Source organism: Anser brachyrhynchus (genome assembly GCF_964034855.1).
Source record: "Anser brachyrhynchus genome assembly, chromosome: 2".
Lineage (NCBI taxonomy): Eukaryota > Metazoa > Chordata > Aves > Anseriformes > Anatidae > Anser > Anser brachyrhynchus.
The window spans coordinates 61745154-61760160 of NC_137695.1; the positions used below are offsets into that span (position 1 = coordinate 61745154).

At 37.0% G+C, this 15007-nt stretch overlaps 1 protein-coding gene across 2 annotated transcripts in view; it reads left to right on the top strand.

The window, feature by feature from the left end:
* The window catches only part of VPS41 (VPS41 subunit of HOPS complex), a 107255-nt gene that overhangs the window by 85065 nt on the left and 7183 nt on the right, over positions 1-15007 (top strand). For both annotated transcript variants that reach the window (XM_080582229.1, XM_080582230.1), the window contains 9 exons: positions 1123-1215; positions 1705-1832; positions 2663-2807; positions 4089-4130; positions 4270-4320; positions 5556-5693; positions 8654-8708; positions 9835-9975; positions 11441-11577. In XM_080582229.1, coding sequence (XP_080438355.1) covers positions 1123-1215; positions 1705-1832; positions 2663-2807; positions 4089-4130; positions 4270-4320; positions 5556-5693; positions 8654-8708; positions 9835-9975; positions 11441-11577 — 930 coding nt within the window. The remainder of the gene's footprint in view (positions 1-1122; positions 1216-1704; positions 1833-2662; positions 2808-4088; positions 4131-4269; positions 4321-5555; positions 5694-8653; positions 8709-9834; positions 9976-11440; positions 11578-15007) is intronic.

Below are 15007 nucleotides of genomic sequence, written 5' to 3' on the forward strand. Positions count from 1 at the left end.
GGGGGATGGGAAATTATCATGGTGTTGTGTCACTGGGTGTGGGGAGCAGCCATAAAGGTGACCATGCCCTAACGGGAAAAAGGCTGACAGAAAAAGTCTCCTGAACCAGGGGCAGAAGGAAATGCCTGCTGGCCTCCTGAGAGCTGCCAGCTCGGGAGCTGTACCACAGGGTGCAGTCCTTCAGGAGCAGACTGCTCAAGGATGGGCTCCTCTCCATGGAGCAGCACAGGAAGCTTCTCAGACGAAAGGAGCTCTATTTTGGGTAAAAATCAGACCTGTTTTATACCATTTATAACTGTTACACCTAAGAAAGCATAGGACACCACCACGTCAGGTAACCAAGAGATGCGGTTCATTTCTACCATCCTCCTGGGACAGCCAATAGCTGACCATGTTCCTCGTACTTTTTAAACAACTCTTGATTTCTCATGCACATTGCCACTTTCTTGGGCCAATTTCCATATGTCCAGGCTCTTTTTCACCTTCCCAGGTGATAAGTTGTTCCCCAGATTCTTGTTGTTTCCTTATTGATGGTCTCTTCAGGATGTCTCTGGTGCTCAGGTGTCCAGCTGCACATCAAGGACATCCCTGGCTCCCAGACCGATGCCGAGCTCCCGCCCTGGACCTCAGCCAGGCAGACGTTGCTCCTGTCATTGTGGAGCAGCCGTTTCAGTAAAAGTTTTTCAGCTAATGACTGCTCGTACCTTTTTACCATATATAATAGCAAGGCTGGACAAAATGGATTTTGATAACTTTTATCTTCTGAGGGGTCTTGTATGTGTTTTATTTTCTAATGACTGTCAGTAAATGTTCACACCTCGGTAAGTCCAGTAGCTGATTAGCCCATTCCACCAACTAGTATCTTACAGCTGTCTTTCTAATGAAAATTCCTTCAGGTAAGTAATAAGATTCTGATGTGTGCCATCTTAAAGCGAGTACTATTACGATGTTGCTTACAAATATGATTATACAATGCTTCCAGTGTTTATCAAGAGGCGTGTTTTGTGCATGGTTTTGTTGTTTGTTTCACAATAATTCTTTTTCATATAATTGAAGTACTGGGACGTTACTTATCATGTTCCTTCTTACTTTTTGTTGTCTTTGTTCTCTTTGTTCCTATAGGCAATTAGTCGTTACTTGCCCAGACGGGATCCAGTTTTGAAACCTCTTATCTATGAGATGGTCCTGCATGAGTTTTTGGAGAGTGACTATGAGGTACTGCAGCCTGACATGTCCACATGTAGTAGCTATTGCCAGCCAAATACTCTCAGCAACATAGAATTCCGATTACAAATTCTCCATTGTGTTCAAACAGGTTGCCAGTGGACAACTTCATGATAGAGAAAAAATAAAAAGACAGATTTTGTTTGTTTTCAGAAAAATAAGTAGAATGTTCTTCAGAGCACACAAATTTTGTGAGATTGTTTACTTATTATGAATACTTTTATTTTTAGTTTATTTAATATAGCACAAGTGGTTCAGGTGCCGCACAAAGTGTACAGCACCTGAAAGAGACCCAGCTTCATGAATCTTGATAACATTGCCCTAAGAAGGAAAATCTGTGCTCTACACTGTGCAGGTCTCTGGGCACGTAAAAGTTGCTTAGAGGTGAAGCACAGCAGGTATCATCTCAGAGGCTTTGATGTTTTGAAATGTTCCTTAGGCAGTTCTTTCTGTTTCTGTTACAATCTCTTATACTTTTAGGGGTTTGCAACACTGATAAAAGAGTGGCCTGGAGATCTCTACAACAACACAATCATAGTTCAAGCTGTAGTAGATCACCTGAAGAAAGATCCACAGAACAGGACTTTGCTAAGAACACTTGCAGAACTGTGAGTACAATTTCAAACTCCTATTACAAAAAGTAAGCTTGAGATAGTATACTGTAGGTTATAAATAACCTAACTCTCTTAACAGAAATACTTGCTTTTCTGCAGTTTTTCTGCAGAAGGCAAAGAGTTGCGTAGGAGATCAGTTTTGCTACTTCTCTTTCCAAAACAAATAGCTAGCATTCCTCATTGTGCTGTCAGAGGAAGCCTCTTTTGTGAGGTGTGTGTTTCAGAATTATCCACAGGAAAATAAACAGTTGTTTTTTTCCCTCTTTTTCAAAAGTAGTATATTAAGTTTACTGCATGGCTGGAAATATGTGACTGGAAAATGTGTTAAAACTGGTCTGGTTTTAGGCTACTTCTTCCAGGGATAAGTTCTTCAGTTTTCTCGGCCTGATTCTCATATTAAGTTCTTTCCATACTGCCTCTTTGAAGAAAGCAAAGCTACTGTCTGTTCCTCTGTTAAAGCCCATCCCAAAGTTTTAAGAGAATAATGTTTTCTTAGCTCTGAAGTGACTTCCAGTTAGCTTCCAAAAATAGAAAAGCTAATGTTTTGTGTAGCTTCCCCTGTGGTTTGAAAACAGAGGATAGTGAAAACTCAGAGAACCACATAACAGCTACATATTTGTGCTCTGTTCTGTAAACAGAATTGAAAATAATATTGCCCAGTGTTAGTTCCCCATCAACAAAAGTGAATCATGGCAACTATTCAAACATTCATCAAATCAAGTAGCATCCTAATAAGTTTTACGTCCTAAGGTATATTTATTATTTCCCCTCAGGTAATTTTCCTACAGTTAGATCAAGTAAATTGTAACATTGGTTTTTATCAGGTATACTTATGACCAGCGCTATGGCAGAGCCCTAGAAATTTACCTAACTCTGAGGCACAAAGATGTCTTCCAGTTGATCCACAAGCACAATCTTTTCAGTTCCATCAAAGATAAAATCGTTCTGCTCATGGATTTTGATTCAGAGGTACGGTGATTTTAATGATTTTATATTCACTTTCAGCTAGAGGTATTTTAACAGAAGAAAAATAAATGAGCTAAAGATACTGCTGAGGCAGGGAGTGTGTTTGCTGTGTTTGGATACTTTCTGAGATAAGGAGATGTTTGCCTAGACTGCAAGTAATTGACCCAAGGATGAAATTTTCCTTTGTATTTCCATACAAATTATCATTCACAGTGAGAAGAGTGCTGTATCTGAGATAGGTGTTGTGATTCTCAGGTAGACTTTCATGATGATACTCCTGCATTTCTAATCAAATAATATTATTAATGAGCTACAGAAAGTAAACAGTTAATTTATTGTGAGGCAGACTTTAAATGTACTTTCCAATTTTCTTTCATTGCAATTGATTAATCTACTTCTGAAACGTTGCAAGATTATTGAGTTAAATCCCCCAAATCAAGAAGTATGCATATTGTATTGAATTTAACCTTCTTTCTTCCCAGTTGGCTAAAACCTCAGCAAATGAGCTTTAGTGTGAGCTTTGGGGAAAGAACCTATATGGTCCTTGGGGAAACAATCTGCGTGTGGTCCTTGGGAGAAAACCCAGTAGACTGCTGTTTCTGTGCAGCTCTTGTTTCAGCACTGGGACTATACCAAAGATGATCGTCTTTGGTATGCCCCTTGTAAACTACATATGACAAATACTGTATAGTTCTTTTTTTTTAATAAATTAAAAAAAAAAAAAAGTTATATCACAGGCATCTGTGATTTTTTTCATTTTAATGTGAAGCAAATTTTGCTTTTAAAAGGAAGCAGAAAAGGAACTCTGGTGGCCACTCTGCTTTGCATGATCGTGTCTGTTTGTGTTCCTGTATCAGTGTGCAGGTAGGCTGGAGGAATCTAGTTGTGAGGCAAGTTAGGCTGTGTGTTTCCTATATAGTCATCACCCTAAAATTGCCTTTTGCAATGGGGTAAATAGTATTTGTACAACATTTGCCAGTAGGTTTCTGTGACCCACGATTCAATGGGCATATTTTACCTGCAATGTAAGTGTATAGAAGTGATTGGTGATGGTGTGGAAACTTAGGAGAGATGTTCTGGAAGAATACGTGATGTGTTTACCTGTAATGCTCTGCTGTTAGAGAATGCTGATGTTATGCAAACTACTCTCTGAATTAATGCTGTTGAAAAGAGTAGGTCTGCAGTGTCCATTGGATACCAAGCAGTGAACAAGCATAATACTGTATCAAAAGTGAGAAATTGTGCAAACTTATTCCGTAACTGGGTTTTCTTTCTTTACTTTAGAAAGCAGTAGACATGCTTTTGGACAATGAAGATAAAATTTCTGTGAGTATAACAAGTTTATGGCATGGTGATCCCAGTGCTTGCTTGCCTTTTCCGTCCTGCTTTCAGTCCGGTAAATGCAATGTTCTTCACAAGTTTGCTGATCTCTTAGTTTTCATTTGTTTTTTTTTTTTTTTTTCAGATTGACAGAGTTGTTGAAGAGTTAGAAAACAGACCTGAACTACAGCATGTGGTACCTGAACTACAGCTTTTCTATATTCTTCTAGTTTCACTTTGAGCTGAACATGATCTTTGCAGGATATATCTTTTATAGATATACTGTCAATGTGCTCCTGACACTGAAATTGCATATATGATCAGAACCAAAGTGACTGCTTCTGCTAATCCACTTTTTACCATGGCAATAGCATTTTGCCAGTAGTAAAATAATCTTAAAATGATTAATTTGTGAGAACTTGATAACATACTGCTTACTACTTAACATCTTCTGAGGTATTCCTTATTCACATTGTAGATGCTTGTCTTCTCTGGTTAATTACTTCTTGTTTGCATCCTTCCTCTTTCCCTACACTAAAATGGGGTTGGATGGTGGTTGCAACTCTGAAGAGAATTTTGCTGTTCCAAGCAGTAAACTGCTTGTCTTTCTAGAGCAGTAGATTCCATACACTTCAGGATTGTTCTGGTTTGTGCAGAATTACGGTATCATGGGAAGCTCCACATTGCTATTCCAAGAGCACCTCTTCAGTTGGAATGCGCTGTCGGTAGAATGTGTAACATATAACTGCAGTCTTGAACTCTGTTAGGGAGGGAAGTTTAACTTGCTGCTGTGTGCTGGTTGGGGTTCAGTGCATCGATCTGCTGGAGAGCGTGGGTTTATGTTTTAGAGATGTGATTATAGCAAACAGCTTTATGAAGTGTGCAGCCTGCAGCCCAAGTGCTTTACAAAGACTGGCTGTCAGTTTATGGAGGAGGTGCATTAGTTTCAAAGTGTGAGCCTGCTTCCCTTTGGGTAAAAGGGACCCTCCAGATTATTCTTAAAACTTTTTTGTGCTCATCAAGAGAGAAGGAGCTTTGCCTCACTATTTATAGTATGAGTACTTCAGTTAAAATATTTCATAATCTTTGCTTATCCATAACGGTCAAGCATATCTATATAACCAAAATGTTTCATATGACGTATTTGTCCAAAGTTTTCCATAAAATTCAAAATCCAGTAGTTTCCTTGAAAGTTAAAGACATTTACTCAAGTGTTGCTGAAAACCTCTTTAACAGAGGTGGTTTACAGAGATTGCTGTGATGAGGGTACTTCAGAAAAATGTAAAGTTAGTCCTCTGAATCGGTATTTAATCTCTGTGCATTTTAGTATGTACTATTATATACCTGAGGAAATTTAGAGGAGATTTTTATACAGCAGAGTCCAAATAATGTTATAAAAGAGTTTTTAGTTCCAGTTCTTTTTATTTCTAGTATTTGCACAAGCTTTTCAAAAGAGATCACCATAAAGGACAACGATATCATGAGAAACAGATCAGCCTTTATGCTGAATATGATCGTCCAAATTTACTACCATTTCTCAGAGACAGCACACACTGTCCACTAGAGAAGGTAAGCCCCCCAAGATGTAAAAGTAAGTCTTTGATTTTTATGTCTGTCACTTGTAGTCTGGTAAATTTGTAAATGTGTCTGGTACTGCCCTCTGCTGCCAAAAGGAGGAATCCCTTGAGTTTGTGATCATCACCTGCAGAAGTGATGCACCCACAACTGGCTGATAGCTGAGACCTTCTCTTAGCTCAGAAGGCAGAAACTGTGGCTATTTTTAATGCAAAATTCCCAGATTTGCTCTTGATGCATACCTAAAGCATATCCATGCATCAGTGGCTGACCTGATTAGACAGTGGGTTGTGGTTGCAAGAAATCAACAATTGTTTTGAAGAACCTAAAGCTACTCAGTGTCAGATCTTAAAAAATGAATAACTGTAACTGGACTTTTTCTAACTTTGTATTCTAAGATCCTAAGTTGCTTTCCAGTAGTTTACACGATGTAACAGTCACTAAAGGAACAGAGCCAAAAGTGTTTTGACTTTGTACTTCTGCTAGTAGACTTGGAATTTTACAAAGTATGGTGTTGCCACCTTCTTTAACCTTTTTATGTTTTCCCCTCCTTGATCTTCCTCATCAGACAAAAAATAAACAAACTGATGAGGGGCATATTTTGATTTTTTTTTTACCCTTCTTGTATTAAGCTGAGTGGAATGGAAATTTGAGTTTTCCTCTTCAGCTGGGTCATTATTTTATTATTTGTGGTTTTGCTGTTAAGCTCTGCTCTGCTCAGCCATTCTGAAATGTTACCTCTCTGTGTGCAATATAATGATGACGCCAGTGGAATAGTTTAAATGTAGTATCAAATACTGCATTTTACATGGTTAGCACTCTAAACAGAACCAGTAGCATTCTTAGCACCTCTCTTATTTTGCTTGCTTTTCGTAAACTGTCAGTCATCTTTTCTGCAACAGGAAGCACTGGAAAATACTGTGTTATCCTTGCAGCCTTGGTCTTTGAAAATATCCATAAAACTAGGTTGTCTCAGTGATCTTTCTAGACAATGAGCCTGAGAGGTTTCCAGCTAGAGACTTTTGTCAGTGATGCCTGCTTTTTTAACTGTGATTCTCTCTAGTTTTTGCCTACTGTGTAATTTGCACAATCGTGGTTTTATGTATCAAAACTTACCTGCACTTCTTTTTTTCTTTTGATGCAAACTAATTTTAGTTATTCCAGATCTAACCACCTATATTCAATGATGGGTGATACAGAAAAGTGTAGTACATAAATGATGCTAGCACACTGCTGGCACTGCTTTGCTGAAATCAAGGGCTGTGAAAAAGAACACATCAGAGACCCATGAACCTTTAGAAAGTTGATGCAATGATCATAGAAGTGAAAGAAAACAATATTAGAAAAAGAGTCACTTTAACCTTATGTTAAAATGTGAATATGTTTCAGTAAGAAAGAAGCTAAGGAAGAGAGGAAGGATACCAACAAAGTACAAATCTTAACTGAATTTACTTTTGCTGATAATCTATAATTATACTTCTTACCTTACATGTCATATAATAATGCTTTTTGCCACATACAAATCTTTGCTCCAAGGAAATAAAAGGGGAAACAATTATTTCCCAGATATCAGTATCTTCAATTCCTGTTAAGCAGATTCCAGCGCTGTTTAAAAATGACAAAGGAAAAAAAGAAAAAAAAAAAAAAGAAAAAGAATAAAAAAACCCACACTATAATGGACAAATTCACACTTACTGTTGTCATAAATAAATGATAAACCATGCAAGACTAAATCATTCCTGTTCTTTAAGAGTAAGCCACTGTTATTCAAGTTTAGTTTAGCAACTGTTTTATAAAACAAACTGAAAGAGAAGTACGGTTGTTCCCTATTTTCCTCTAGAGGGAGCATGACAGTCAGTAAATGTGCAGCTCCTGGAAATACTGAATACCTGGTACTTCGTACTCTAATGTCTAAGTGGAGAGAAAAAAGATTGTCAGCTGTGTTTATAATATATCCATTAGTAATTATGGATAGCTACAAGCCTCCAAAGTATCTAGTTGAGAAATCACTACCCCTGCTCTGAAGATCATTGTGTGTATCTTTAATTTGCAGAGTAACCCATCTGAAACAATTTGAGAATGGAAGGAAGAGTTAATTCCTACCTATATCTTCAGCTGTAGCTGTATCTTATCAACTTACATTTTTTTATTTCCAAGTATAACTGTCTTTATTGGTGAACGTTTGTTTTTGTAGCAATGCCATCAATCTTGAGTTTGCTTTCTGCTTTCAGATTGGAAACAGACATGGCATCATTTATAGCATATCCAGCCCTTCAGTTACTAAAAAGTCTTTGGTAATCAGTTTGGTAATTTTAGTAATTGTGGTTTTGGTCAACTATGCACAAGTTCTGTAACTGCTCATGGCATTGGCTCTGACGTCTTTAAACCAAATTTACAAGAAATGCTTTCACACTTGGATTAGATTATTTTTTGTTTTGTTGTCTTTGAGGCTGTTCGCAAAAAATTTTGAGGTTTCTCTCTCTACCTCCCCAAGCCATTCTGGTTACCCTGCGGGTATGTACAGATCTACATTCATTGTGTTAAGAATGAATGTCAAGTAGATCTCTATCACTGGAGACCTCATAAGTCCACCTGCAGGAAAAAAGTCTTGACAGTAGATAACCTTAATGCTTTTGGATTAGCCAACTTTTGGAAGGAGAAAAAAGTTGCCAGTAGATTTAAAGCTAGAGATTGACATAATCCAGACTCAAATGCCCATCCTGTCTCCAGACTTATCTTAGAGAAAAATCAAAAAATGCCATGGAGTTTCTCCTTTTAATTAATGCCAGAGGACCTGACAGTACTTATTAAGGGAGCTCTATTCCTGTCAAAATGAGTAATGCAACTTCATGGAAAAGTATCCTTTAGTCTCTTGTAGCATTGGTGATCAATAAAATATCATGTTACATGGTTCCCTGTATTCTCTTTCCCTCCTCCCTTCTCTTAAATTCAAGGCTCTAGAGATCTGCCAACAGAGGAACTTTGTAGAAGAGACAGTCTATCTTCTGAGTAAGTAACTTTTGCTGTGATAAAATATAACACGCGTTTAATCTTGTTATAAAGTTTAAGCTGCGAAAATATGTGAGGTGTTGTCTACGATCATTTAACTTGCTTTCCCAAAGACAAAGCTGTTGGTATATAGTCAATAGAACCAAATAACATGCTTTAGAAAGTAGAACAAAGACTGGATTATTTGTATGATGTCTTACATTCATGTATTGTGTTACTGTGTTTCTGGTTTGTTGTTTTTTTTTTTTGAGGTTTTGTGTTGGTGTGTTTTGGGGAGGAGGTTATGGGGGCAGAAATTGTTTATTTTTGTGATGATCTGCAAGAGTAAAGTAATCCTATCTGTTTGAAGGGAGGGGAGAAATAAAACAGATGGTTTGCTCTGTATGCATCACAGAAGCTTAGTATTGTCTTTTGTTGAGGTGGAAGATTTGCTTATGTTGCTTTTTTTTTTTTTAAATAAAGTTAATTTTAAACTGTTCAAATTTAAATTTAGATTGTTACCTTCCTCAGCAGGACAAGGTATCCGCCTCTAAATGGGAGACATTGTATGACTCTAAGATTTTTATGTATTAGTCACAAACAGAATGGAAAACATTTATTATTGACATAATCAATGTTTGTTTAAATAAGAATGTGTTGTGGACTATTTGAGAACAGAGTGGGATTTACTTAAAAAGCAGTTCAGAGTTTATACTACTGCTTCCTCTTTCTGTCATTTTCCATGGGTGTAGGCTGCACTATACTTAAGGCAAATTAAGTGTGTCCATGGAGGCTCTTAACAGGGGGTAACTCATGTTAAAGTTTACATGCACACATATACACACACACACTCGACCTTATATCAGATCTTGCTGATATTTAGAACCCCTGATATGACCCAACACATCCTTAAGAAAGTCTCTGGGTCCCAGCCCAGCAAAGTATTTGAGCCCATGTTCAGGTTGTACTGACTGCTCTGGGATTTGCATACCTTTCGTCAAATTAGATTAGATTAGGTCTTGAATTAGCCTGAGGCAACTTCACACTTACAAAATTCATATGGAAAGAGCAATACAAGCTTCTTAAGTATTTATCAATGCTCAGTACTTTAGGGTTTATAATCTCTTTACTTATTCTGTTCTTCTAGGTAGAATGGGCAATAGCCGCAGTGCCTTGAAGATGATAATGGAAGAATTGCAAGATGTAGATAAAGCTATTGAATTTGCCAAGGAACAAGACGATGGAGAACTTTGGGAAGATCTAATTTTATATTCTATCGACAAACCACGTAAGCAGGATAGTTTCTTAGCAGCCTTGTTTTTGTATTTTCTGTGAAATGTATTGCAGGTGAAGGATTGATTTTTCCACACGCATGTTAGCAAAAGTGTTTATGGATAGCCAGGAAGGTGTTTTGGTTTGTGGAGCATGCCATAGCTGTCCTGGGCATAAAAATGTCCAGTAAGGCAGCATGTGGGCATGCTACAGAATGAGTACTTAGGGATTTAACACTTGACTAAGCTCTGCATAGTTATGTCCTTACGTCAAGTTAAGGAGAGAATGGTGCTTTTAATTTGGCAGTATATGAAGCTTTATTTTTAGACACGTTCAAAACATAGTCAGCAGGCTTGATGAGGATGTCGTGTGGTCTGTTTATTACAGCTGCTTCCCTTTGAAATTCTGAAAATGAAGAGCCTACACCTGTCTGCCCCTCAATAAAATAACCATGTTGTTTTGTTTCTGTGGCGCAAAGATAAGATCTGCAATAACAAGAGTATTTTTGCTCTTCATGATATGAACGTCTACTCAACTTTAAAGTTCAGATAGAATCAGAATCTGTCAGAATCTCCTAATCAGTTTTGTTCAGGAGGGAGATTCAGAGTTCTTATGACTGGGAAAATAGAGAATTGTTTTAACTATCCTGTTAGTTTTACAACCTCTTCTGGTGCTTTAAATCAAGACTGTAAAATCTCTGTTGGGATCTCTTTTTCCAAAGGATTGCATGTCTTGTAGAATTAATATCAGAATAGATATCTTTTCATCACTTGACCACTAATTCTGACAAGCAACAGCAAACAAAATCTTTTACTCCTTTAGAACAATAGCCTCTCCTGGCACAGCTTTGTGGCATTCCCACACATACTGTCATAGGTTACCAGGGAGAAGAGACCAGCACCTCCCTCTCCACTTCTGCTGCTCAGAAGTTGTAGAGAGCAATAAGGTTGCCTCTTAGCCTTCTTTGAGGTTCATCCTTCTAGTGTTTCATTTAGCCAGTTGCACTTCAAAAAGCGAGACTTTTGCATCACTCTTCTCACTGCTGAGAAACATGGTCCCTTGGAGTTAGGTTAAATACTTACAAATATGGTTTTTAACCCTGTAATTAAGTATGGAATATTCAAATAATGAAGTTAATTTTCTGTTTCTGTTTGCTCAAGTGTCTTTTTTATTGAATTGAAATGTGTTATTTACTCATGTTTTTGATGACTTGCACTGGATACTCTGGTATCCGTTTTCCAGATAGCCTAGGAGTTCTGTGCATTGCCAAACTCTGTGTCTTCCTCTTCCCCAAAGGCCTATTTTCAAGTGAATATATCTGCAAGAAAGATGTAAAGGCTATATGAAAGAAGCTTAATGCTATCTCTCAGTATAGAACTGTCATAGAAACAGCCAAAGCCTCTGGCTGTCACTGAAACATCCTGTGATCAGGTGTTTGCCTGGATTTTTATCTTAATTTACTCGTCTCTTGGTTTTCACAGCTTTTATTACTGGTTTGTTGAACAATATTGGAACACATGTTGATCCCATTCTTTTGATCCACCGCATTAAGGAAGGCATGGAGATTCCTAATTTGAGAGACTCTCTAGTGAAAATTCTTCAGGATTACAACTTGCAGGTAAATGTTGCATTCTTCCTGTGATAATCATTTTCAAAAAAAAAAAAAAAAAAAAAAAAAAACCACACTTCACTACGGAGTAGCATGATAAATCGTTATCCTGAAGGCTTGTTCATTCTGTTCGGACGTCTGCCGTTACCAATGTGAGTTGGTATGAAACTTTGACAGAAAGGGTGGGAATTAGTCAGGATGAATACTCTTTTCTCTAGATAGCTTCTGGTCTTCTAAATCTCTCTCATACTGTTATAAGCCTTGTGGGTAAGTAGAAATGTTGAAACCTTGGATGATATAGGTATTTCTTTTAGATCGTGACTTTGAGTATTTCAAAGAAGCATTTTAAGTGTCTTGTTCTCCTATACATATGTAACGTGCAGGGAGGTACCCCAGATAGACAGGTACATGTCTGTATATACTGCATGTCGTAGCATTATTTGCAGATTTTTGATTGACTTAATTAGATACTACTGTCCTTCCAAAATAATGCTAGCTAAGTTGCATTCTGCATTCAAACAGTTACATGTTAATCTTGTTGCTGTCAGTACCCTGCTGCTTGCAGTGCTGATCCCACTGTTACTGCATTCTGTGGAAATCAAAATGGAACATTTTCTACGTCTGCACCCAGAGTGATTTTGCCTATATGTGAAGTATGTTGGTGGCTGATGAAGTCGTTTGGTTACATTTTGGGGAGGAAAGAATCCTTTTTGTCTTCAGATAGCTTTTAACAAAATTACTTTGGGATTAAAAGGATGTATTTAACCTCTAGAGCAGTATCTAAAATTATTTGCTCTTAGCATTGAAGCGCTTCATGGATTTCAAGTTAATTCATTTTAAAGTAGATTTGGATAGCTCTGGGGCTAAAATTTATACCTCTTAGGAGTACTAGAAATTAGGGAAGCTTAATGTAAATTGTGCTTGGCTTGCTTGTACAATAGCAAAACAATATAGCAAAAAAAAAAGAAAGAAATTAAAGTGACTATTTTTCTTTACAGAAATGTAAGCTATAGCTTAAAATAAGACTGCTCCTGAAGTGTTACAGGAATGTGAAGTGCACCGTTATAAACAGATGGTGTGTCTACACTGAAATTTAAAGATGCCATCACAGCTCTTGAACATGCTCACTTAAGTATCTTTAAGTTGGCAAGCTCAGTTTTTGATAGAACCATTTTTGCATTAAGCGTGTGCTTCATGACACGGCTAGACCTTCGTGTAAATAAATGTCTTAAGCAGCGTTTCCTAGCAGAGGGCAATTCCACCCTCACTTCTTCATTTACTACTGCTGCCTCATTAGCTGTTTCAAAGCTAGTCTCTGGTGTGTTGGCATGATGCCTGGTCACACCTTTACATCATGTTGTGCAGGTTCGTGCTGTGAAATGTATGTCCTCTATTCTGGCCTGAGACAACTCCTTTCAGATTCCTGATTTGTATTACCTAATGTACTTCAAACTTGTATAGCGATCCACATTTTTTTTGGCTAGGACTTTCTGTGGTTTCATCTCTTCAGATCATCAGTTTTGTATGTGCATAAGTCTCATCATTCCCATTTTCAAAGGTAAAAAGGAAAATCTTGTGCCACGAACCACAAATCAGGAGAATATGTGAAGTTAGAACCCATTGCTTGGCTTGCAAGTTACTGCCAAATATGAAAACTGTGCTGATCTTGTCATAACATCAGCTCCCAAAAGGTATTGAAGCTGTGCCTTTCTATTATTTAATTGTGACCTCCTTTGGCAAGCCCTGGTAAGATTGTTTTATGCAAAACTGTACTTATGCAAGTGTTCAGGTACAAATTTCCTATTATGCTCCTAAATTTCTGTAGCAGTAAACATTTCATTAGATGTGATTTGAAATGTAGGTGTGAGCTAGATGCAGTGCTTTAGACAGACTTTCTCTCTTTGAAAACAATTATTTACATGACAACAAATTCAAGTGAATCAAATTGAATGGCTGCCAAAACATGCCATATGTAGCTTGCACTGTGCATTAGAGAATCCAGCGAGGAAGTCTAGTAATGCAACAAAATTTGTTGTAACTTCTTTTTTAATCTGGCATCTTCCCTGAGTAGTATAAGTTTTTATTAAAATTGGCATATTGCAAATATGAAGCAGATATCATTAGATGAAGGGCTGCAACTGTTTTATGTGCTACCCTAAGTTCACCTCAGCTCTAAAGTAATGTGGGTAACTTACACCTGTGTGAAGGAGCTAATGTTTGCTGCCAAACAAACATGGCACTAAGATAGGATTAGGTATTCTATTGGGTAAAAATAAGATGCTGATCATGTGAGACTTTGCTCTTAGACCACAAGTTCAAATAAGTATTACTAATTTATTTCTGCTGTGGAGTTACAGCTCTGCTTTATAAGTAGGGGTCTATCAGCTACCTTATTATTTTTATCAGAATACCCATTTTTATTTTCCCATTTCAGGAAATGCAATTTCATACAACCTAATGCTGAGCATATTCCTAAACAGTGTCAGGAGTATTTTCCTAAACAGTGTCAGATTTAAACACTCATTTAAGTGAATTGGGAATTAAGTGAATTTAAGTGAATTGGGAATAAAACTACAGATAGTTATTGCCTTTTTTCACCTTCCCTTCCTAAGGATCATTTTTTATGTTTTCTATTTGTCATCTTCAAAGTTAATGTATTAAAACCACAACAGATAATTGGGTGCCACTGATATTTTATAATGATGAAGTTTACTTACTGCTGAAACAGTAGCAATTTTAGTGTTTTTGTACAGTAACATTGACAAAGTTATGAAGACATAGTAAAAACAAAGTTACAGTTGTCTGCATTTCAACAGGAGTAGTTACTAACTGTAGTCTAAAACTTTTTTTATTTATTTTTTATTTAGCTCCTGAAATCTAGTTCTTCAGTGCTATAAATTTGTAGATAAAATAGGCCACGGACTACTTACTTTGAATTTATAAACTTCTGAGGATATGGTGTCTTAAGGAGGGACATGCATATTTAGTAGGAATAATATGTACCTAGTTCATTTTTTAACAGTCAGCATTTCCAACATAACTAAATAGCATTCAAATCTGTGACAGGCTAACTGTATTGAGCCAAGACATATTGATATCCTAGCAAAAGCTTAATACTTTTCATCTTTATTGTTTGCCTTTAAAAGGGCTTGCAAAGACAAAGAATCAAAACTTAGCTATCTCCGTACAAGTGAAAAGTTGTCAAGATAAAGTTGTGGTTTTAAGAACTGACTTTTATATTTACTTAGATCAGAACACCAGCCAGATGTATTGTCTTTTTCATCCAACAGTCCTTAAATTCTTTAAATCTGCAAGTTCGTTTTTTCTACTGAAAGTCAGGATTCAGTCGGAATAAAATATTTTTTTTACAGTCTTCTGGAGTCAAACTGTATTTAACTGGAGCTCCTATATAAGAACACCTTCAGTGGAGGAAAAACAA